Raw genomic sequence first — 24,861 nt, 5'->3', positions numbered from 1 at the left:
ACATTTTTGCTCTAGCACTAATCGCAGGGGACAGAAATATTGCATGATCTTTATGTGCATTTAGATATATGTACATACATACATATATTTGTGAACACCTCCAAGTACTAATAGCAGAAATAAAATCATCAGCCTTGGAAGTAACTTTGAAACATGCAGGCTGCCTTCTGAATCCTTTGTGCACATTGAGTCTGGAAGCATATTAAACCAGAAATTTTAAGGCCCAGAAGACCCCAGGGATAGTTTTTTTAAAGGTGATGAGATGCTTAAAGATGTAGATTGGTGCTTATTCAGGAGTCTTAAAAATGTCTCGCCAGATGCTTTCGTGTATGGTGAGGCATCTAAATACATCTGAATTATCAGTCCCTTCCTCTTTCAGACTTGCAGTGGGTCCTTATTCTGACGGGTGCTTCAGTCAGTAAATCCTCCCTCATGCTGACATTAAACAATGCTGCTTAGTCTTTAGAAGCTCTACTAGTAGAAGAATTGCAGAAATTGCACACTTCAGCGCCCACCTCCTGCCTACTAATCTCCATGCTTAACCTTGCTCATCTGAATAGTCCAGTGGAGCTGGGAGACGTGTATCTGCAGCATCTGGTCTTTGTGATGTTATGAACTTTTTCTCTTTTCTTTTTTTGTGTAGTGGATTAGCGCAGAACATTTTCAAAATTAGGATTCTTTCAGGTTCTAGCTTTATAGTTCAAAACACTAATACTGGAGTCCTCACAGAGATCATTTTGATTCAGCCAAAGTTCACATCCCACTGATGTTTTTTCAGTTTGGACTACGCTCTTAAGAAATTACCTCTCCCTTACTTCTGTCCAAGTCATTTGGAGGATGATTAGCTGTTGTCCTCCTGTTGACAGAGTGCCTTGCTTTGGTTCCACTCCACTGAAATTTTACTCCATTACCTTGAACCTGACGTATTCACCAAGGAGGTGGAGTGAACTGAGTGGCTTTGGCTTTGTATTTGACTGTGCATCAAAGCTAGAGAAGATTTTGTGCAGGTTAAGATGGGAGTCTTGACAAATTGATCACTGTTGTGAGATTTTTAAACCACGCTGACATTAAGTTGTATAAGAAGAGTTCTTTTATTACATGCTCCTTGTTTTCAGGATAAAATTTTACAAATTGTTGTTAATACTGCAGCTTAGCTTGGTCCCTTCCAAAAAAAGGAAAAAACATCTTGTGTCACCTTTAGTAATCTGAAGAGTCATTCTGTATCCCTCCTAACATGAAATATCATAGAATTCTGATTTAAAAAAGAAAGATACTTACACTGATAAAAACCCACCTATTTTAAGCTGTAAAAATACACTTTCCTTTGCAGAATTGATGTGAGAGTCATTCTGCTTTGTAGAACACAAGATGCACATGCACTTTTGCCATCAAATTTCTTCAGTCAGACATGGTTCCTTGAATGTCATGGAAGCTTTTGTGGAGTACTGTATTGCTTATAATAAATCATTAAGTGTAGCATCTTCTTCAGCACTGTTTTGGTTACTTGGGGTTGTATTCAGACCAGAATCATAATTAGTGGTACTAGACCTGAAGCTTCAGTTTGGTTCCCACAGAACCTAATCATGTTGCGTAAAGTCAACCTCGCTTTGCTTTATTCTTCCATAATTTTGAATGACAGACTTCACTAATAGGCTTCTGAAAGGCCCGCTCCTCTGTGCTGAGGAGAGACAATTACCCCAGCCATCCTCAGTGTACCATCACCTCAGCTCATTTAGGTGTGCTCAAGAAGACAAATAATAATCATTCTTGCAGAAAACTCTCTCAGGTTGATTTTCATGACATGACGCTTAATGATCAAACCAAACCGTGATTATTTATGTCACCTCACATTTGACTACAGTGAAGAAATAAACAGTTTTATCTTTTCTCCCCTGAAAATCTTGTTTTCTATTGGAGGGATCCTAGCGAAGTGGATTCGTTTTGTATTGGCATCCAGTTGAAGTTATATTGAAGTTGACTGCCTGTGAATGGGTGTTTTGAAAGCAGAATTTGCTCAGAGATGTTCACTTCTGCTTTTAGAATAATTTTTTGAAAGCCCAAATGTCACAATTTTCTTTCTACTCGTTTGACGTTCTCTTTGCAAACTCCATTTCCAGCTCCATTTCCATAATAGCTCCTGCTGATTCTGCTGGGCACGATATGTAGGGTGGACGCAGCCGGTGAGGGGCCGGGGCCAGCCCCATGCAGCTCAGGTGGTAGCTGCCTGGGGTACTTTGTCGTGGGGAAAGGTCTCAAGATCTATGATCTCTTTGTGACCAAATACTATAAGTAATCCATCTTTTTCTCAGTCCTATAGGTTGGAAAAATTGTTGCAATTTCTACTGTTATTTCTTTCCAGGAGCATTTTGCAATCCTAGAGACAGTAAATAATTTCTTGACCGGTTTGGGTGTGAATTATTTTCTGTGTCCTGGAGATATTTTGCTCGTATATGGCTCAAAGCCAACAAATCGTGATCAGGCAGTGATAGATCTGCTCCTCAGTGGTGCACATTCTTTTTGATGCTGTCAGAGGCATCTCAGAGATTTCATTGGTGCTTTCTCTGACACTCCTGAGTAGTTTATCCTGGTTCTCGCTTGCAGTCAATTTGTTGCATCGGAACTGTTGGAGAATGAAATGTACTTTTTCAGCATATTGGTTTTAGGATCTCTCTCCACCACGCTGTCTGCTGGAGGCACGTTCCCCCAGTTCTTTAGAATGTCCCTCTCTGTCAGGTGCAGTCTGTGTGATGGTTATGTGCCACCCACCATCTGCCATCGTGCATTAGAGGAGTTGAAGACAGGAGTCTCTGGGTTTAATCTGCTGACCCACTCTTACCTGGTGGTCACCCTTATCCAGATCTTCTGCTCTGGTAGATTAATGTAATGATCCATTTTCTCCAGCTGAGGCTTGACCCCAAATTTGGATGGAAGCAGAAAACACTGACATCATTTCTTTCTTTTTGATTTGTCTTTGGTTAAAAGAGGTGTGTCCTTTGTAGTAGTGTAGCATATCAAAATTGCCTGGTGTACCTTCGAGTAACTTGTGAGCTGTTTGGAGAATCTTACTCCAGTCTCTTCCCCCAAAGCAACCTGTGCCATGCAGTCTGTGCCTGATGTGTAATGCAGCCTTGCTTGTTAGATATAAGCACTTATTTAGACTTTATCATGCTTGTGGGCTTTCCTTATACTGCTGAAAATGAAAACCACACGATGCTTAGTCTGTGTCAGAGCAGGATCATGTTAAACCCCAAAAGCATTTGCTAGAGGCATTGGGAAAGCTGCAGGTTTGGTTGGATCTGTGGAGCTTTTACAAGAGAGTCGACAGAAGCTTTAAAGTGAGCCCCCAGACCCTTTTGTCCCCTTGCATAATTTGAAGATTTCACAAAACAGATTGAAAGAAGTTTCCATAGGCCAGCTGAAATATATCTAAATGTAATCAGAATGTTTGAATTTGAATCTATCCTAGCAGTGTCCATGTGCTTGGGTGGCCATCAGCATGAACAGGTCCCATCACGATTGGAGTGGGGTCCAGCTAGTGGGTGGTTCACTCTCCTCGGGTGTGGGTCAGCAAGGAGTGCTAACACCAGAGCATGGTGGTGACAAAGCCCTCCTTGGTCAGCTCTGGTGCTTTGATTACCAGCCATGGGTCATCAGTATGAACATCTGGAGCTACCCATTGAATGAGAGGTCTGGTATTGGTGCCTTGGGCTGGAGCATTCCTCTGCACTCAGGGTCTGATGCTGGATGTCACCTGGGGCCAGCAGACACCTGGGCCCCTGGAAGGAGGAGTTGCTGCCTCCAGCTGGTACTGCCCCCTCGGCCCCGAGGGCTCCGAATCACGCGTGTGTGGGGTTCCCAGGGACGGGGTTCCCTTGGGACTTCCCACTGAAACACCTTGCATGCTCTCGCCCTTTCCAATTGATGTTTCCCCTTACATGTTAGAAGGGAAAGGGTTTTTCTTCCTCCTTTTGATTCGGTGTGGTTACTGCATTCAAACAGGTTCTCTGTTAAATGTGAACCCTCCTATTCCCAGGTGAGCTGCCCCGCACAGAGGCAGTTGTCTCACAGCTGCACGTGGTGAGTTCCCATGGGGTAGGCAATGTGCTCAGGGCGTGCAGCTTGGCTTTCGGGGGCACTAAGGGAGGGGTGGGCTGGCAGAAACAGCAGCCTAGTAATACTCAAGTCCTGGAGCTTCAGGCCTTGCAGGTGGAAATACCAATGAAACAACCCATGGAAAGCTCTCAAAGGTAGTGGCGTGCAGCTGAAAGCTGGCGTGTGCTTTGTTTGGGGGAGTTGTGTTGTGTGTTTGCCAGTTAGTTCCCAAAGACATGTGTGAATCCCAGGAGCTCTGGGGTAAGCAAGTGGGCACCATCCTCATCCTTGTTGTGGGTCCCACAATCCACACCTGGGGACAGACAGGCATCTACAATGAGCTGAGAGCCATGTGGGCTGGCTGAGAATACTAAGATGCTGTTTAGCCAGATAATGTGGGAGGCTCTTCACCATAATGCCGTGGTGCATCCAGAGTCAGAGCAAATACATCACCAAGAAACTTGCCAAAAAAAAACCTGTGAGCAGTTGGAGCAGTTTTCCCCAAACAAAACCTGACAATGTCCAGCACATCCCAGACTCAGCCTGAATTGCTTCAGAGTAATCAAAGGTGCTAATTTGGCAGTGTTGTGGTGTGAATGGAAACCAAACTAGAGAATGCTCTGCTTCACCTGCCTGCCCCTCTGTAGCATACAGCAAGTTTTTGATATTGTCCATCATATGTTGCAGAGAATGACTCACCCGTTTCAAAGGAAAGCGTCCAGATGTAACTAGAGAAATTTAATTATGGATTCTGTGTGTTCGTTCAAAAATATTTTTTTTTCTCTAAGGGAAAAAAGATGTTGAGCAAATAATACTATATTTAGAACAGAACTAGCTTACTAAAATTATAGCTGTACCAACAGATAAATAAACATAAACTAGTAGCATGAACCATTAATGAAAGATAAATCGTATGAAGGGAAATGACAAATGTTTACAGTTTTGGCAGGATTTAAAACAGGGCTTGTCTCCTTATATACAGCAACTGTTTTAACAGCTGCTTTTTTTTTTTTTTTTTCCCCTCCCCTAAATTATTTCAGGTTTTTGAGTCATGATGCAAGAATCTGGGACTGAGACAAAAAGTAACGGTTCAGCCATTCAGAATGGAGCGAGCGGTGGCAACCATTTACTAGAGTGCAGCCTGCGGGAAGTGAGATCAAACGGCGAGACACCTTCAGTTGAAATTGGGGCTGCAGATTTAGCACATCTTCAGCAACAGCAGGTACTGTAAGACGTATTACAAGTTTCCTACTTACAGACAAAGCCTCAAGCATTTACCCCCCTCCCCCCAACCCCTTCGTTTTTGCCAGCCAGAGGATGCTTTTTGGACTTGCCTATGACATTTTGTGTATTTTTGCCCGTAGAGGATTGCAGTCGTTAATGTAAAGGGAAATATTGGACTTTTCTTCTGTGGCTCCTTTTTTAATCGTTCCCTGGAAGTACCCAAAGATCAGGGCTTGCTTCCGTTGCCTGAATGTGTTGAGTCTAGTGGCAGCAATTGGGTGAACCGCTGTATACAAATAACTGGTTTCCAAAATATGTCACTGGGTGGAAAATACACTAAGGTTAAGTTTTGTTTTTGCAACATATTTTAGTATAACCTAGCAACCTCTATCAACAGAATGTTTTCGATTAGTGAGGAAGGCTGCAGAGGTATCTGCTGTGGCAAAACCTCTGAATAAATAAATAAATACATCCCGTGTCAGTGCTCCTCAATTTGGAAGCATCAGAGCCAAATTGTGCGTTTTGCTGTTGTATTTTAATTAGTGTATTTTCTGGGAAGTGACCAAGTTCACCACTGTAAATTATCGGCATGGTATGTTTTGTCTTTTTCTTTCCTCTGATAAAATTTTGAAGCCCTCTGAGGAAATTTTACACCAGGGTGCTGGGCATGTGCCGCTAACGTGTTTGGGAACAAAGGCTGCAGCAGAGCCATGGTGAACACACTCACGCCTAACCCGCGCTTTCTCTAACACAATAAGCATTCTTGAAACCTCTTAAATAAGCGATTGGCAGCTGGTTAAGACTCCCCTAAGTGTACAGTGATCTTTTTAGCAGGTTGTTGTGGAGAAGAAAAAACCTGTGCTCAAAAACAAAGCAAAGCAAAGGCTTGCGGAGGAGCGGGGGATTCCGTTTGCCAACCTAAGACAGAAAGCTGCCATAATTAAACAAGTCAGAAAAATGGATGATACTAAATGCACAGACTTTGGTTGTTTCAGTCATTTTCATCCTACAGGTTTTTACTTGAAGTGAGAATACCATCAGTGAGAAAATCACAGCCATGCTGAATTCATTACTGCAGTAGTCACACAAAACCACGGATAAAATTTCAATAACTGCAGGCCACAGTTGAGTAAACAGTTGCACTGAAACTTAATTCCTGTTGACTTTTCCCTCATTCTTCGCCAGGGGCACATTCTGATTCGTAGTGCAAAGACAACAGGGGTTACAGCTTTGATTAATATAGGACAGTAGAAGAGGAGTGGAACAGTAAAATATGTTCAACACAAAGGTCTCGTCTTAAAAAGGCTTCGTATCAAAATGAGTTAATTACGCTGCGTTTTCCATAGGAGCGCTATGGAATTTTCCAGTGCTCTTTGTGCTGGGAGAAATGGGGGGTGGGGGGAGATCATACAAACACGTGTACCCCTAGACCAGAACTGCTCAGACCTCTGCTCCTACTGCAGGTCACCCACCTCCTCTGCCGGCGCCTCGTGCCAGGGTTTCCCGCAGCCACGCAGAGCGCTCTCGCCACCATAGATAACGCCCTAAGCTTGCGTGTAATGGGTTGTGTCACTCAGCAGCCACCCATTCAGTCAATTAAGGAGTGGCACCAATTCATTCCTACGTGGGTCCTCCAGCCCTCCCCAGACAGTGCCCAGCACAGCCACGAGTGCTGGTGGAAGCAGAGAGCAGGACTGCCAGGCTCGGGATTGCTTTCACTCAGCTCAGATTTGCGCTTATAGTTTATTTATCCTCTGCCAGTACAATACATGTGTTCAGGGAGCTTGCTTTCCTCCAGGTTCCTTGAAGACCTTTATGTTCTGTGTTGGAATTCTGCTGTTAATTGATTTTGATGACTAACTTCTCCATGGAGTTTATCTTTCAAAAAGCAAGTTGATTGCAAAGTTTAAAACAGTTATTAAAAAATGAAACAAAACAAAACAACCTGATGACAACAAAAGGGTAATCAGAGCTAGCATAAAAATATCAATCTTTGTGTTTGGAAAATATTTTTAAGTGCTGAAAATAAGACAAACCCGTTGTTTTCAGCTAATGCAAGCGTTTACAGATCCACATACAACATGGAGCATAATGTTTAGATGTTTCTCCATATACAACATATGCTCTCAGGTCACTTAACAGAATGCGTTCTACAAAATGTTTCTTCAATACAAATGAATGAGATCTGAATTAAACAGCTATTTCTTAAGAGCATTTCATTCAAATCTTTTCTTTTTGCCACCTGGCACTTGTTTTGTCTGGAAAATGAAAAAAATCAGTGGTGGGTAGTTGGAGCTTTGCTGGTGTGGTTCGTTGTGTGTTCCCAGGATGAGTGTGGCTGAGCCGTGAAACCTGGACCTACAGTGACTTGTCTAAAGCATCTGTGCTGAATTTGGGTTCACATTTTTGGTGACATTTATGAATTTATAAGGACTAATGACTTTGTTAGTATGAGAGAGGGAAACAAATACTTCAGGTTTTTAAGGAAGTTTTAATGGATTTACCAACTTGTAAATTATTTACTGTGGAAAAACATAGAGCACCACAGATGTTCATGTGTCTGCAGGATCAGTGTATGGTGTGAGCACTCTTGTAGGAAGTGCAGGCAGGACTCGTAGGACAAGTTCTGCGCTTCTCATGTCATCATAGGGTGATTCTGCTATGCCAGGAGACAGAGAGTGATGTGAAGCTAAATTATTGTAACATTAGCAATCTTGTAAAATGTACTGTTAAGCTGGGAGTAGCAAATACAGGGATGAGTTCTGTCAGGTATAATAAAACCAAATAGCTCCAACTGATGTTTGTATTTGTAGTTGTGAAGTAAGAAAGATAGAGCAATACAAGTGACTCTTCAGGGTCAGTACATCTGTGGAAGTGTTGGATAAAATTGGAGGTACACGTAAGAGAAATTGTCTCTAGAACCAGACTGAAAGGGAAGGAAAGGAAGTTGTCTTCCCACTGCTGCTGAGCCCACAGGTGCCTGATGGTTGGCATCTCATGGAAGTGACTGTCAGGATGAGGTGGAGTGGGCAGGGTTTTGGTGACCTGCCTACAAAACCTGGAGTAGGCATGAAGGTTACTTGGTTCATTTGGCTTTCTGAAGAGATCAGAAGTGATCATTGGTCAGAAGTGATCATTAGGCATGGGGTCAGGCAGCAGGGCTAGGGAGCCTTCTCCCAAGGTTCCCACCAAGGGAGAGCCAAGGGATGGGGCATAAAACCTGGGAACAGGGTACCAGGCAGAGGCTGGCAACATCTGTCAGCTGAGCCATCAGAGAAAACATCTGGAAGGTTCAAAATGGGTGTCAGAGTGACCCACAATCCGAAAGTCAGGCTGGATGAGAGAGGCTTGGACAGAAAGTATGTAATGATGGGGTGACTTGCCTACCAAGGAGTAATAAATAAAGACTCATGGAGACAAACTGCCTTTTAATGTACATGATCACAGCTTTAGTTGCTTCAGTGGTTTCTGACATCTACTCAAATAGAGGGTTTGATGCTTCAGTCCTAGCCAGTTCTTTTCTGTTTTTTTTTTAGCTTATAAAATAAATATTATTTATTGTGTTTTATTTTTATCCTCAGGACTATTCATTAAAGTGTTCTTCACATTATTAGCAAAGAAACAAGAATCTGAATTGAACAAAGAGAATGAACACAGAGTTGAATTCCAATATCTAGCAGCAAGACACCAAACGCTGCGTTGCGTGGTGGCAGGAGCACAAACCTCTCCACATCAATAGCAAGATCCACTTTGATACCCTAACTTCAAGTACTGCCCCACGAGTATAAACCTCAGTATCTTTTGTCTAATCCAGAGTGCTTTTGAACTTTCAGGAGGTATGACTTTAATAGTAATTTGTTGACAGATTAGCTGCAGAGATTGCAAAGAGTTTATTTTGCAGAACTGGCAGGCTCGTATCAGTGTTCTCTCAAGGAAAAAAACACACAGTGCTGTTTTGCAATTCTTGCATTTATTGACAACCTGCGCTGAGCAGGCAGAATTGGGATGTTTGTATAATGTGAACCTATAGCTGGTCTGGTGGGGTGTAGTGTACTTTTAGGTGGTGCATAGATGGCTTGATAAAGAGGGTTACAAGGTGACTGTGTTTAGGACAAACCGGAGCAGCAATACAAATGCAGCCGGTATGTGGAGAAACGAGGAGGAAGTTTATATAAAGAATTGTAGGGAAGTTTCTTTTCTTCACTTTGTCTTTCAGCTGAACTCTACTGTAGTTGTGAAGTGTCACTTGAAGGTTTCTGAAGAGTTTAGATAAATACTGATTTTGCTATGTGTCCGCAAAGTAGGAAAAGAAGGGGTTTTTTTGTTACTTGGAAAAACCTTACATGTATCTCGTTGCATCCTGGTTTATACCTTTTGCACTTTTACTCCACTGATTGTATACAAATGAAAAAGACAGTTTTGTTTGTGTATATGATGGAGAAAGAATGCTTGATAGACATAAGAAGTCTGGACTAGGTTCTGGTGCCTGTGCCCAACTCAGTGATTTCTTCATGGCCAGTCTCACTGACTGCAGTTGGGTGTTTGTGGTATCGATGTGAAGATGCCACAGTCAGGCCCTTTGGCAGTAGCTGTTTCAAGAAATGTTGAGATGTGAAGTGTTAGACTGAGGGAAGTGAACTCCAGAGGGAGTGTGTGGTTTCTTCAGATATTGTTCATGTCCAAAGATGGGGAAAATGTTCGAGAAATGGGGAATTTGTGTATTGTTAAGAGGCTCTTTTAATTGGGCAGATCAAAAAGAAGATTTGACTAGAAAGAATTCTGAATATATCACAGTGTAAATTAAAGTAATGCTTTAAAAAAAAATAGTTTGGTGAGTTTCATCTTATTTTGAAAAAAACGTGGGGAGAGGTTACAAACTGCATCAGGAGGTTTATGGTCCCATTGATCATGATGTGGACTTATCTCTCCAGAACAAAACTGCTAAACTAGATCCCAGATAAAGTCTTTGTTTCATATTGACATAACTGGGTTAGACCAAATTTGTTTGTTAGACTTTGAGGGAGCGTCTGTGTTGAGTCATTTTGTCCGAGGAGACATAAAGCCTAATTATTAAACTGCTGTTGCTATTGAGAGAGCCATTGGAAAGTGTAGATTCAACTCCGTGCAGGCTATTGGATGGTGTCAGATTTTGTGCTGCAGTACACTGATAATTGATGATTACAACATGGTGAAAAAATCACTGCATTTGTAGAGCTTGTGCTGCTTCGTCAGGGGATGTGAGGAACAACTTTATGCTCCTGGTAACTTCGCGCTTTTCTCGTTCAGACTTTTCCCCCAAGTTCTCCCATCTCCCAGCATTGAACGGAAGGTGACATGATGTCTTTTTAGTCATTCAAATCTAATAACTTTTAATCTGAAGGTTAAGTAGTGAGATATAAACTAAGAGATGATAATATCAATTTTATGTTCACTGAAGGGCACAATATACCTCTTTCTAGTAGAGGGAAAATTGTGCGTAAAATGTCTTTTGCTTTTCAGTGGCAAAGCTGTGGCTCTGAGAGCTTAGGAATGAGGCAGCACTGGAAAAATTAAATAAGTTTTAACATAGGCTGGCTACCTTGCCTGGATTTTAGAATCAATGGGGTTTTTTTCCTTAATAATTCAATTTTTAGATCTCTTGTCAACGAACCATGCTGAGAACATTCGCGCAGCATTCTCTATCCTCACTATTACTAATGCCTTTGTTATAACTACTTATTGACATCAACAAGCCTTAAATTTTCTCTAACTGTTGAAGGGTAAGGGGAAACTGCCACTTTGTTGCACTTGCCGAGATTATTGTTTTTTTCTTTGCCCTGGCTTGGTTTTATTTTGCTCTAAGGTCTTTGATAAATAACTGCATAAATCTGAGTCCTCAAAGCACCTTGACATTGGCACCCAGAGCTCTGCAGTTGTGTGTGCAGATACAAGCATGTACATGCAGAAGCTGGGTCATTAGACATGTAATCACCTGGGTTATGTGCACCTCCAAATCCAGAAGTCCTCTTTATTCTGTGGATCTCTATTCCTGTATCTATTTATTTATTTGTTTTACAATAGCTACTTTTACTCCTCCTGGTAAATGAAGATGGTGCCATAATTGTTTATGTTTATGTGGGCTCTTTGAAGAGATGGAACTTCTGAAATATGTTTGCTGGTTTGCTTTTCAGCCTTGCATCTCATGTGAAAATTCAGCAGTGGTATGTTTGTTCCCAGTTGTTTTCGTAGGTGTGGACTCTCCCCTTATATTTGCTTATGCTTACTCATAAGCAATGAATTTACACGTTCAGGAGTGCTGTTTAGGGAAACTCCGCAGAGGAATGCTTTAAAGCTATTACCCAGCATGTGTATACACTGCCAGAGACGTGCAGTAGGCACCAGATATAAATTAAAAGTCTATTTCAACTTATTGATGTTATTCAAATTATCAGAGACCATTGATCTTCATCCTTCATGGGTTATCTAATAAACGGTGCAACCAGACCTGGGATATAGCAAACTTGAAATGGTAGAGTGCCTACGAAGGTGTGAAGAAGTCTGTAATTCACATGGAACTGTTCCTCACTGTGGCTTTTAACCTTGCAAGATGCTTAAGCATGTGCCTAAATGTGAGTGCGTGACTAGTCTTATTAAGGTCACTGGTACGTCTCATGCCTGTAAAATTAGGAATGTGCTTAAGTACCTTGCTGAATTAAGGCTTAAGTAATTTCACACTACTAAGAAGTTGCATGGATTGCTGATATTTTACAAGTAATTTAGCTTTGTTTGGAAACGTGCTGCATGTGGGGAGATTGTTTGGCAGTGCCTGAGGAGCAGCAGCAGAATTGCAGTGGTTTTCCCTGGCGTAGCTGCTGATTTCAGAGTTTTGTCTGACTTAAAGACATTTAAATGAGAGCAGAATCACATGCCAGGGTTTCCTGTGTTATGTTCTTTCTCCTGTGGAGCTCCATCGGGTATCACAGCAAGTGAGAAGAAGATCAACAGTACTGTTGTAATTTATAACAGTAATGTTGTAAGTAAAGATGGGGATATGAAGGAAAAATGCAAAAGTCGTTAATACTCTCTGTGAGTTTATTTGACTGTATAACAACCCAGTAATGAAAAAAATTAACAGAAGGTAATTTTTGGAGGCTTAGTGTAAACAGTGATATTATAATAACACTTTTGTAGGATGAGTGTTGCTTGTTTTGTTGCTTTCTGTATTTTGTTAGCTATGCTCCCCACATTTCAAAACATAAACCGTATTTGCAACCTGTTTTAAATACTGCAAATATGTCTCTTTTTTCCCTGTAAAAGCTATATATTGTGTCTGTAGTGTCAGTGTCGTGTCTCAGACATTCCTGAAGCCTGGGGCAAGTGGCAGCTTTATTACAAGTTGTGCTTTTCAATTTATTTTTAATCATATTTCTTCTTTTTCTTTTAAGCATTTTTCTTTCTTTCCTTTTTTTTTTTTTTTGGGTGGGAGTGGCTCCAGAAGGTAAGGTGGGTAAAGCGAAGGTTGGAGAGAGTGAGGCCATCTAATCTGTCTGGCAGCGTGTTGCAAAACTCACCCGTGGAGTTCTCCCCTTTGCCCTCAGCCCTCGCAGAAGCACGTGTTCCCAGGCAAACTGAGGGGAAGGATGCAAAAAAGGGATATATTTCCTTGTGTTCTGTGTGCTGACCTACTCCTGATTCTCAGTGACTGTAAGGATTGAGGGCTGGGACAGAACCTTTGCTGGGGAGGTGGGTGCACAGAAGGTGGGTGGATGCCTGGAGATGGGTCGGTTTTGCTTGATACAGCTGTGTGTTTCTGATTTTGGGTGACCTCTTTTGATGAAGCTTTGAGGCCAAACTGACTCTTATTTGCATGTTTGGAGCCTTACCTTTTTGAAAGAAAGAAGTTTTTGAAAGGATTTGTTTCTTTTCTAGCAAGAGGCATCATTATTGAGGAGCACAACACAAATGTTTCAAATTTGGAGATGCAGAGCAAGGTCACAGTTTGCCTCCAGAATCTGAAGTAATGGGGATTTTATTTCAGATACAACCTCTGGGGCTGATATTTAAAAAACCCAACTTTTAACTGGCATTACACAATTTGCTATGGGTTGCTTAGCCAAATATTTGTGTATGGGTCTTTTTTTTTTTTTTTTTTAAATAAGGACTTGCCAAAGTTCAGGTGGGATTTCAAGCTTTAACAAACTCTACCTGGAAATTAAGTGCAGGAAAAGAGTGGGAAAAAATTCTTGTCTATTTGAATTAGAGTGATCACAAGCTAAAGGAATGTGGTTGCTGTTGACGTGCTCAAATCAAGTTTTCCTTAAATTTTCCTTGTTATTATCACGGATACCAAAAAAGCCTTTGCCAGGAAAGAACTGCAACACTAGTGAAATGTTGTAAGACCACTGACTGTCTGACATTCATGCTTTTTTCTCCTTTTTCCAGTAATCAGTGAGATAGATAGGTGCTAAAATAAGAGTAGGGTCCCTAGACGTTCACAAGGGATATGTGGGCAGAGGGTGGATCTTCCCTAGTACCTTCTTGCATCTTTAATCAGCAGCAGACACACAACTTGGGGGGTTTTGGCTGCTCTGTTACATATGAAATTAGGCCACTTCTTTTTTTAAGCCATCATCTTTTTGTATTTTTGTTTCCACATAATTAAGTGATTCACTGAAGGAAAAAGGTCAGACAGGCATGGGGAAGGAGAAATGGAACTTGTTATGAAGCAGTGGGGCCCAGCATCTTGCAAGAAAAATTAGAAATAAAATGGGGTATAATTCCCCTCGTGAATGGGAAAGCATTTGTAGCACTCACATCCTCAAAGTCCAATCTCAGCAGTCTCTAAGAGATGTTTTCTGGCCTCTGCTTAGATGAGAAATTTGATCTAAAGATGAGCTCACCAAGGAAAAGCTCTGGTTTTGGGAGAGTGGCTGTAGTTTGTTCTATTGTATTATGTACCTGCTCCAATACTATGTCAATCCTCTTCTTCAAACTCGGGGTAGGACAGAGAGGTGTGTGTGTGGAGAGCAACCATTCTGGGTTTTGTTGGACGCTCGAGAACATTTTTGATGAAGAGGCTGATAAAGTCATTGCTTGGTCCTGGTTCATTTTATCCTTGTTACAGGTTAAGCACAGTTTTTTTTATTTGGTGGGTTGTGTGCCCTGGTGCAGCATGAATTTCTCTCTGGGAATGTGTGTTACACTTGGTGTGTACGTGCAGAGCGGGCCGGCGTGGGCGAAGGCATCAGATCTGCTGAGTGTGCGTGGAGGGGAGCTCTGGTTTCTGCCCAGGGATCTCCATGGCTGGAAGAACCATAGGGTCTAGGGCCTGGAAAAGGTCAGGGCATGCGCTCGTAGCTGTAGGTGAAGTGCTTTCTGTAAGGTCACAGGGAGGGTTCGTTACAGATAAACCTCCCTAATCCTGCATTTTGCTGTCTGTTGGCGTCTTCAGAGTTCTTCTCTCTGGATGGGTGTGCTGATTGCTTCACGACCGTCATCCCAGACGTGGTGTTTGAGTAGCAGCAGTGTTGTTTTGTTCAGGGAAAGCAGTCTGCTCCATCGCCTCCCACTGCTGGAACTCTGCAGATCCGAACAAAAACCCCTCCAAGTCAACAAACAACAAAAAGCAGACTTCTCTTTTACAGTGCTCCTGAAACAAATGTAAGGTTATAACACAAAAGCGGGTTTTATTAAAGCTAGAGATGAATCCATATTGGAGAAGTAATCCACTGCCTCTTTTCAGCTTCTTGTCATTTTAATTAGCCCTGGCAATGGGATTGTTGGCTTTTAAGAGACAGTAAATACGAGCCTGTTAATATTATTGAACAGAATACTCAACAAGGTCGAGGGAATGCTGGTAACTGTAGATATTTTATAGAGTTGCTAAAAGCAGGCCCGTTTCTGCTCCACAAGTCTTCCTGTAGGAGTGCCGGGGTGAAGCCCATGACAGCAGCTGTTCTGCTGGTCCCTGGAGCAGCCATCCCAGAGCAGCCATCCCAGTGGGTGATGTGGGACCCCTCAGTCCTGTCTGAGGAGGTGGGTTTGAGCCCCTTTTCACAACACAGCCAGCGTCTGGAGTTTAGAATAGTTCTGACTCCTTCTTTTCCTTGAGAAATGAGTCACCAATTCCTCCGATTAATGCCCTTTGAAGGGTTTTACTCGTGGTTCCAGTCTCTTAACTTGGGCAAGGACTGGATTATAGGGGTTTAGCAGCGATTAGCTCTGTTTACAGTATTTTTCTTTTTTTGCTCTGGAAGGTATGGTGTTTGCTTTGCTGAGGGGTTTTGTTTCGCAGAGTTTCTGTTGACCACCTGCTTTTTTTCCATAATTGGTTACAATGACAATTGCTAGGTACAGTAAATATAAGATATGGTCTTCCAAGGCTGTGTCATGGGGGCTGTATGGCAAAGATGCATAAACTGCAAACAAAAATGTGTGTCTTTCCCTGGGGCAGGGCAGCACTTGCCATGTTCATGTTTGGGGATTCTTCTGAGGTCACCGAGAGCCCCCAATAGTAACTTCTCTAGCATTGGCTGATGGCCTCAGTGGGCCCTGCAGCCACATGCAGAACAGGGCAGCCCACCAGCCCAGGTTTGCTCTGAACTCCTTAGCCTTAAGCCTTTCTCTTTGTACATTTTGGAAAAACAGACTTTTTTTTTTTTTCCCCCCAGTCTTTCCATGCAGACCTGAGGCAGGAGTCATATGTCTTTGACATACCTGAATCTGCCTGATAAATGTCTCACCAGTCTATTGATGGAGGTCTCACTGCTGTCTGTGCAGGATCTTTCAGTGCTTAACTCTCTGTTAGGAAGTTTCTCCCAGTCACACAGAATCACAGAATAGTGGGGGTTGGAAGGGACCTCTGGAAATCATCTAGTCCAACCCCCTGCCAAAGCAGGGTCACCTAAGGCAGGTTACACAGGAACACATCCAGGAGAGTTTTGGAAGTCTCCAGAGGAGACTCCACAACCTTTCTGAGCAGCCTGTTCCAGGGCTCTTGACAGCATCACAGGAAAGAAGTTTTTCCAGATGTTGAGGTGTTCCAGTGTTCTGTGTTCCAGTTTGTGCCTGTTGCCCCTCATCCTACTGCTGGGCACCACTGAGAAGAGTCTGGCCCTATCCTCTTGATACCCACCCTTGAGATATTTAGAAACATTGATAAAGTTGCCTCTCAGTCTTCTGTTCTCCAGGCTAAACAGCCCAAGGTCCCTCAGTCTTTCCTCATAAGAGGGATCCAGTCCATTAATCATCTTGGTAGCCCTCCATTGGACTCTCTCCAGTAGTTCCCTGTCTCCCTGGAACTGGGGAGTTCAGAACTGGACACAGCACTCCAGATGTGGCCTCACCAGCGCAGAGTAGATGGGGAGGAGAACCTACCTTGACCTGCTAGTCAAAGTCTTGACCTGTCCAAGTCTCTCTGAATGGCAGCACAGCCTTCTGGGGTGTCAGTCACTGCTCTGGGTTACGTATCACCAGCGAACCTGCGGAGGGTACGCTCTGTTCCTTCACCAGGTCATTGATGGAGGTGCTGAACAGGACTGGACCCAGCAGTGACCCCTGGGGACACCACTAGCAGCAGGCCTCCAACTGGAGTCTGCTCCACTGATCACAGCCCTCAGAGCTCTACTGTTTAGCCAGTTCTCGGTCCATCTCACAGTCCACTCATCTAACCCACGCTTCCTGAGCTTACCTGGGAGGCTGTTAGGGAGACTGTGCCTGACCAAAGTGCTTATCCTGCAGGTAAAACCTCTTCCCTCTTTTGTGTCTGTAACAGGCTGAGAGCAGATTGTTGCCATTCTCTTTACAGGATCCTTTCTTGTACATAAACAGTGTTCCCATGTCTATACCCTCCATCTTCCAGAACTTAAGCAGTCTTAGCTCTGTCCCTGTACATCCCATTTTCCAGACCTGTGGTCATTCTGTGCCATGGGGACTGTACATCAAAAGATTCATAAACTGCAAGCAAAAATATGTGTCTTTCCCTGGGGGCAGGGAAGTGCTTGCCGAGTTCATGTCTGGGGATCCTTATGAGGTCACCAAGATGCCCCTGTAGTAACTTTTCTAGTGCTGTCCTCTGGACTCTCTCCAATCGCTCTTGTGTTCATCTTGAATTTCGGTGCTCCAGTGACAAGGTCCTCCAGCTGAAGTCTTGCTGGAGCAACTGAAGATGATGAATTTCCCAGTGTAGAACTTGCAGGCTCTGCTCCTGTTTATGCATCTGACTGTGGTACATGTCGTTTTTGCAACAGCATGACCCTGTTGACTCATGCTCCACTTCTGATCCCCTGTAATCCTTGGGCTTTTTTTCATCCCAAAGAAGTGCTGTGTAATCAGTTGTCTTCCTTGATGTATTTGCAAAGTTTGAGTAGTCCAGCTGAATTGTGGCATCTTATAATTTATCCTTAATAAATCCTTAATTTATCCTTAATAAATGCCATCCCATTTTTACAGACAGTTTCTCCACTTTCTCCTCCAACATCTTTGGAGTCACTCCCAATGTAGCATCATCCCCAGATTTTCTGAGTTGTCTGTTCTTTTATATGTGTTGTTTTTGAAACTGACTTCTTCAGCACACATTTGTTGTCATTTTCCATTCTTAGAGTGACCCATGGATACATGCACCAATACACAGTCATTTTGCTGAGACTGTTTTTCTAGCACTTGCTTATGAAAATGTCCTTTGAGATACTATCAGAAGTCTTTACAGTCAACACGCAGCTCCTGTTTTTCCTCTGTTCAAAGACCTACCAACAGATACATGTTTCCCCTTTGATTTTAAAATATTACCTGCATCTTGGACTGACCTGTTACCTGCACCTGATGTTCAAAACGGTGTAGACGTACCCACGTTGCCTTTTCTGGGCAGGACAGGGCAGCAGAAAGGAGCCAGCTGGCACCTGGCTTGCTCCAACCTCTCTACAGCTATTGCACTGGTTAACCAAGCTAAGGAAAACTGGGATTGTCAGACTCTTATTAAACACATAACTCACCCCAGCTACACCTCAAACAGCTCTAGGTTAAGGTACGTTCACAGGGGTAAAAGTAGTGCTCACAAAAAATGCAAAGTGCCAAATCTCAGTTAACTGTTTTCCTAGTGGAACCTCAAACTGGGTTTGCATAAAAGGGAACACTCCAGGAGGGGTGTGCCTGGAGACAGTAACCTGTCCCGGTCCCTGTTTCTTCTGGTGTATCCATTTCAGATATTGGTTTTTCCAGAAGCACAATCTTAGCTCGAGGAAGTCAAGTCTATTCTTTTCAGGCCAGAATCTGGTCTCAGAAGCTGCTATCTTCACCCCTCATCATGTCCCTCCATGTCCATTCTTGTATCAGATTGTCCTTGGAGCAAATGAGTGTTTCTTCCTGTTTAGTTGCATATGTCAATGCTAAATCTTTTGAGAAGACTGAGGCCACGTGTTTCAGAGTAGGCTGCATCTCAGTCCGCATCCTGATCCTTGCCCTTTTTCAGCCTCTCAAACCTGCAGGACAACACAGAAGGTTTGCAGGGGGACACAGGGTGGGGGTTCAAAAGCCCGTTTCACAGGGCATTCACAGAGTCCATCCAGAGCCCCCAAAAACTGCCATGGCCGTGCCTCTGTCATTTGGAGGCCTCTGTTCCCGTCTTTGCCAAGTCTCTGTCGTCCACAAGACAAGACATCTGCAGTACATTTGTTTAAAGCAGGGAGATGACAAGCACTGAAACAGATGTTGGAAAGCAGAGCAGCACAAGGCCTGTGCTAAGCGAGCTGCCCGTAGGGTCTGGGCTGTTTGATGGCTGATTACAGCAGGAGCCAACTGTTCCTTCAGAGCAGGCTGAACCCAGGAGACCCCTCTGGAAAGAGACGTGCTCTGCCAACGTGTGGTGCTCCCTTTGTCACTGTACCTTCTCAGATGCACCTAGGGGAAACACAGGGAACGGGATCATCATTCAGAACCCCTTAAATGAGGAACACTCTTGCTTATCCAGGCTGAATTGATTCCTAGTTATGAGTTGAACCATTGGAAAGCATCAAGAGCGTGTCTCGGCATCCAGCAGCCAGTATCACTCATTAGTTTGAATGAAAAGCCTGTATGCAGGCTTTATCAAAGCTACAGAGAGTTTTATCATGATCAACATAAAACAATATTCTGTCTGAAACCTCTGCACCATATTGCCATCTAAAAAGCAGCTAATGTCTAGTGATCCTTGGTATATGAAGCAATTCAGGTTTATCACAAGCTGACATATTCTGCTTTGACAGCAAAGCATCCCTTTCGTACCTGATCTCATGTTTCCTAAGACCAGCTTTTCACCTCCTCTGATCTTGTCTTTAGGAGCTGATCCCCTCGTGCTGGGGAGATACAGCTATTGTTAAATGAACTCAGGAAACCTGGAGTATATACTTGTTAGTCATCTTGGGCGAGACGCAAACTTTCCGAGTAAGGAAGAGGGATTGGGGCTCAGTTTGTTCAGTCCCTCAGGCAGGAGGTGGATGGAAACTGGCCCCTAGCAGAGGAAAACATACCCCTTTATATTCTCCTGTGTGGTAGGCAGGGACAGACCTCCAGGAGCAACAGGCATCCACTGGGTAGGACCATGGTGTCTGAGCAGAGCCACTACAGATACTCTGGAAATATCCAGCATGATCTACTACAAGATGATGCTGGTTTTGTTAGTGACAAAACAACTACCAGTTGAAAGATTGGTCATTCCTCAGGGTTAAGATGTGGTCAGGCCCCCACACCTGGAGGTTTCCTAGGGCAGGAGGAGCTCCTATGCCTGGGTGCACCTCGGATTGGCAGTGGTGGAGGGATCAGCAGCATGCCCTGCACACTCATGTGGGATTGCTGATGGTGCACGTGCATCCGGAGACAGCCCCATCCACTGCTGCCTTACCTAAGGGAAAGCAGGATGTGGTTCTCCAGGCTGCTTGAGCTGCCTGCAGATGTGCTATCTGCTAATGAAAGATTGTTCAGCACAGTCACGCTTCCATCTTATCCTGGTAGAGGGAAGGAAGGGGTATGTGCCTGTTCTTCTAATCCATTTTTTTTCATCTGATTTTTTTCTTCATGATGTTATGGACAGTAGATGACAACCTTAGAAATCATTGTGGGCTTGCTCTGGTCTTTACAGGGACTTGAACTGTTCACCAAAAAACATTTATTTATTAAAGGACTGGCTCCCATGTGCCCAAGTGAAAATCACTGGACCGTGCTTGAATCTTTTTATATCGTTATTGTTTATGCAAAAGGATGAAAGGAGGAAAGCTCCAGGACACGTGGAGGGATGAAGGGAAGGAGAGCTCCTCTGTGCCTGCCATGCAGATTCCTTACCTGACCAGCCTGTGCTCGGCCACAGATGGCCTACAAATTTTGCTGCCCAGTCAGAAGAGCCGAGACATTTCCCTTCTGCCCCAAAAGCTGTTGCCATCTGTGGGGGCAGGGAGCTGCGTTTTATTGTCAGGACATGGTGGCTGGTACTGGAGTTCTGCAGGCAGCAGCTGAGGCACTGCCAGTCCCTGTGCCCTGCATCCCGTTCAGCCTTTTCCAGTCCCTCCCCCAGAGGAGCTCTGATCTTCAGGTCTCTGTGTTCCCATCATCTTGAAACAACACAGATGTTGTGCAAGAGTTAGCATCTTCCAAGATTTTGAGCTGAACATAGAATTGAAGAGAAGCTAAGTGCATAAGGATGCCTTTGGTCCTCTAAAATGAGTGTTCCTCTAAATAATGAGGAATTTATCGGGTGTAAAAGATCTGTTATTATTTATTTAGAAGAGTATTGTTCTCAGGCTTGTGCTTACTGTACCCGAAGCTGGCATTCTGTGACTTCCAGGTTGTCTTCCAGTGCTTGCTTTGGGTTCAGCCTGGTTGGACTCTGCTTTTTTTTTTTTTTCCAGAGGCACATCAGGGCAGCTGGTGCATGAGACCTGAGTCCACTGTGCCCCTGCCTGGAGGTGGCCCAGGGTCTCCCTGCTGGGGCAGGTCCAGGACAAAGCCCTCTACACACATCCATGGTGTGTACTACTCCAGGTGCCCACTACCCCTTGGGCCTTCAAACATCTTTCTGCTTCCTAAATGGCCATAATTTAGGCAGCACGTGTAGATTAAGACACCAGGCCTCAGTAATCTCTACTTCCCAATTAAACTGTGCCTGCTGCAGAAGTTTCTGTAGCCCTGAAGAATCCCTTGGTGAAGCCAGCTGAAGGTAGAAGGAAGATTGAGGGGTTTGGCCACTGAAAGTGCAGATTCTTTGCTCACCTCTACCTTCAGATGAAGCAACAGGAGGAACGTTTCTATGTCTCTGATGTAGTTATGTTTGTAGAGAAGAGTTTTCTGGCCAGGTACAAGCAGTTGCAGCTGAAATAGGTCAGTGCTGTTACTCATGTGAAAAATGTTTGTTCTGGGCCTTAAAATGAAAAATGCAATGAGAACCTTACACTGAAAAAATATTAATAAATAATTGATCAATAGTGGAAAAGGACTTTTTCTGTAAACAGACTTCAGTGTAATTAATAGCTTTGTGTTTTCAGTAGCGGACATGTGGAAGAAGTGAGGGATGCAATTAGTGTGCTGGGGGCTTGAAGGCCAGCTGCAGATAAGGGTTAAACAGTCTGTTGAAGCTGAACTCCTGAGCCTGCTTAAACTGCTGGGCTTGTTTGTTTCAATAAAACTTTTGTCTCTGCTGTGTACATATTTTATAGCACTCTACAAGAAACACTTCAAGTCAGGTTTTTAATATAATGTTGGTAGCAAAGTATGAAGGACAGAGGAGGTAACAGAGAAGGCAACTTGCTAATGCAAAAGCAGTGTACTGAAAGTCACTTTTATTTCTTATTTATAATCTACATGCACACTCTGGATAATAGATGACAACGCTCATTCAGTACTTTAACTTCAAAGCAGAGAGAAGGCATGGATGACAGAGCTGGGAGCTGGAACACAAAGGTACTAACAACAAGAGGAAAAATGCCTGTTTACTGGATTGCATTTGTTAGCACGCTGTCTTCAGATATTGTTCCCCCAGGAATAGTGAGAATATGTGCTGCACGAACAATGATTTAACATCTGAAAATGGTACTTAAAGAGTTTTCTGTCTGGTAGTAATGTGATGAAGGCTTCTGAATGGAACCTAGGGACTTCATTTCTTCTATTTGTCTATATGTCTCTCTGGTTTTAGTCAGTGGTAATTGCATATTTAACCCCTTAAATAGGTTTAACCCTCTCAGCACCAACTTTTTTTCAGATTTTATTTTTGGGCTCACGTCTGCTTTTGTTGCAGTACAGCTGTGCAGCTCGTGTTCCTGGCCAAAAAAACAGAAAGACAAAAGGGACTTTGGAGAAGTTGTGGCCAGGGAAGTGCATCGAGAATAATGCCAAGCTCCACCTCTCTCTCTCCCTCTTCCTCTTCTTCCTTTTTTGAGGAGAGCAGTAGATAATAGTATCCAAGGAAAGTGTTTTAATGGGATTCAGTACAGCTGGGAGCCTTATAGCAGAGAATGAGAGGGAGAGGGCGAGCTGTAATGAGGGGGGAAGTTGCAGCTAGAGCAGTAAATCAACAGTATAAATTTGCTGCTTACTTCAGCACTCTACTTCTTTGCATCTTTCTCAATTAGCACTTGTTCTAGGGGGCTTGCTTAATAGCTTATGCGAAACAAATATTAACATAAATTGTTTAATTATATCAAAATCTTGAATTCCTCCAAGACGTAAAATTGTTTTTAGCTAGGAATACATCTGCAATAAAACATCATCTAGTTAATGTAAACGAGCTCTAAGGAAAGTCATAAGATTGTAGCTGAGCTACTTTTACAGTTTATTTTCATGGTATTTAAATTATGATACCAGTGGGTATTTTTAATTAGTGCCTCTTTAAAGTGTGCACTTGTCTACATAAGCCATTTTGGCAAATTTGACTCATTCATACAGTGGTTGCTGTAAAAGAGGCCAGCACAGCCTGCAGGAATTGGAATTAAAAGTTTCTCCAAGCTGTTGTCGACATGACCACATCTCATTAACTTAAAAAATGGAGATTATTTGCCTGAAAGCTTGATTTGACTAACAGTAATCAAATATTAGGCTCAGTGGAGAAGGAGGAGGAAAAACAGCTTCGCTGTTGTGATCTATATCCTTAAGTGTTGTGTGGTTCACTTTAAATAGCTATGTCACATTTCTGCTTTGACAAACATAAAAGGGGAAAAATATCACAAGACACAGAGCTGTGTGAATAATCCAAGGTTAGTTTTATTTTCCAGTCTGACACATTGTTTACCAAGTTTGCCACGGGTAAATACAATTTCTCTGATGATTCTAGCATTAAGAAGAATTAATTACCTTGAATAGTTTCAAACTTTAAGTACAGGAAATTGCTTATATCTCATGATTATCAACTGTTAAACAGACTTAAATTTGTATCCCAGCATCACTTATACATCATAAAATACGATGAGGTAGGTTGCAAAATTTTGCATAAAATGAACCAAAATAAAGAAGTGCCTTTCTAATCTTTGTGAAGTCTTCAAATAGCTTGTTAAATGAAATAGCTGAAGGATAAAAAAAAATATATGTTCTGGGCCACAATTAAGATACAAAAGTTGACATTCAAAAATGCTTGTGCTTGAGAGAGCGGTAGGGTCAAAATTGGGTGTTATGTGGTTGTGTGTTTTCCTCTTAAGCCAAGGACAATATCATACCTACATGGAAACTGTGGCACACGTTATTTTAAAAAAAAAAATAAAATAGGGTGCAGTTAAACAAAAGAAGATAAAGTCTTGTGCCTTTTTATGTCTTTGAACTGAGAACATGTGCTGCATTTTACTAAAGGAACATGAGCCTTGAATGTAAGTAACTGGGTTTTGCATTAGGTACTCCCTGGAGGTAGCAGAAAAATATCATGTCCCTGCATGAAATGCGAATGTGAAATCTACCAGAAAGAAATATTTATGACCATTTTATGCTTGATTAGACTTGGATGACATCTGTTAGAAGACAGGGACTGGACAAAGAGAGAGGCGCTCGGGGGCAAATGTTAACAGAGTTGTTTAGATGATGCTGGGGCAGGAGCGTCCATTTACTGCCAGGCAAAACATAGGAATTGTGTTAGCCAGAGTGCAGCTGACAGGAATTCGCTGTGATGGAGCCACTGCAAAGTGACGGCCTGGAACAGTAAAATGCAGCTGTTGATACTCGCCGCCCTGCCACGATTTATGGGCAGGTATCGCAGCTAAACACAGGCACTGGAACTTCCAGGGAGCAGATGCATTAACAAAGTTATATAAATGTGAGTCAGCTGTAAAAAAGCGGCATCTTCACTTCTTAGAGTTGTGATTCCGCCAGGCTGCACGGCGAGCTGGGAGGACTTTCCAAAAAAAAAAAGCTGGATTTTCTTTTTTTAAAATCTTTTTATTTGAAGTCCCTGCAGAACATCCTGCTCTGAAGCAATCAGCTTGATTGTTTACTTTCCCCTCCTTGCTTTATCGCTGCTGCTTTTCCCCACGCTGGCTGGGATCCTGCTCTGTTCTGAATGAAACCTGTTCCTTGGCAGGGGCAGGGGGGACGGACGGGCAGATGGAGGGACAGACAGACGGACAGGCA

At 43.1% G+C, this 24,861-nt stretch overlaps 1 protein-coding gene across 1 annotated transcript in view; it reads left to right on the top strand.

The window, feature by feature from the left end:
- Nucleotides 1-5,143: 5,143 nt before the first annotated feature.
- The window catches only part of LOC103769367 (forkhead box protein P1-like), a gene marked incomplete at its 3' end in the record, with an annotated part of 54,432 nt that continues 34,714 nt past the window's right edge, over nucleotides 5,144-24,861 (top strand). The window contains exons 1-2 of the mRNA XM_008936558.1: nucleotides 5,144-5,314; nucleotides 5,457-5,594. Of these exons, the coding sequence (XP_008934806.1) occupies nucleotides 5,144-5,314; nucleotides 5,457-5,594 (309 nt within the window). The remainder of the gene's footprint in view (nucleotides 5,315-5,456; nucleotides 5,595-24,861) is intronic.

Source organism: Merops nubicus, unplaced genomic scaffold (genome assembly GCF_000691845.1).
Source record: "Merops nubicus isolate BGI_N331 unplaced genomic scaffold, ASM69184v1 scaffold13233, whole genome shotgun sequence".
NCBI classification, from domain to species: Eukaryota; Metazoa; Chordata; class Aves; order Coraciiformes; family Meropidae; genus Merops; species Merops nubicus.
The sequence above is the reverse complement of the archived record's forward strand: the minus strand, read 5'-3'. Positions and strand labels throughout refer to the sequence as shown.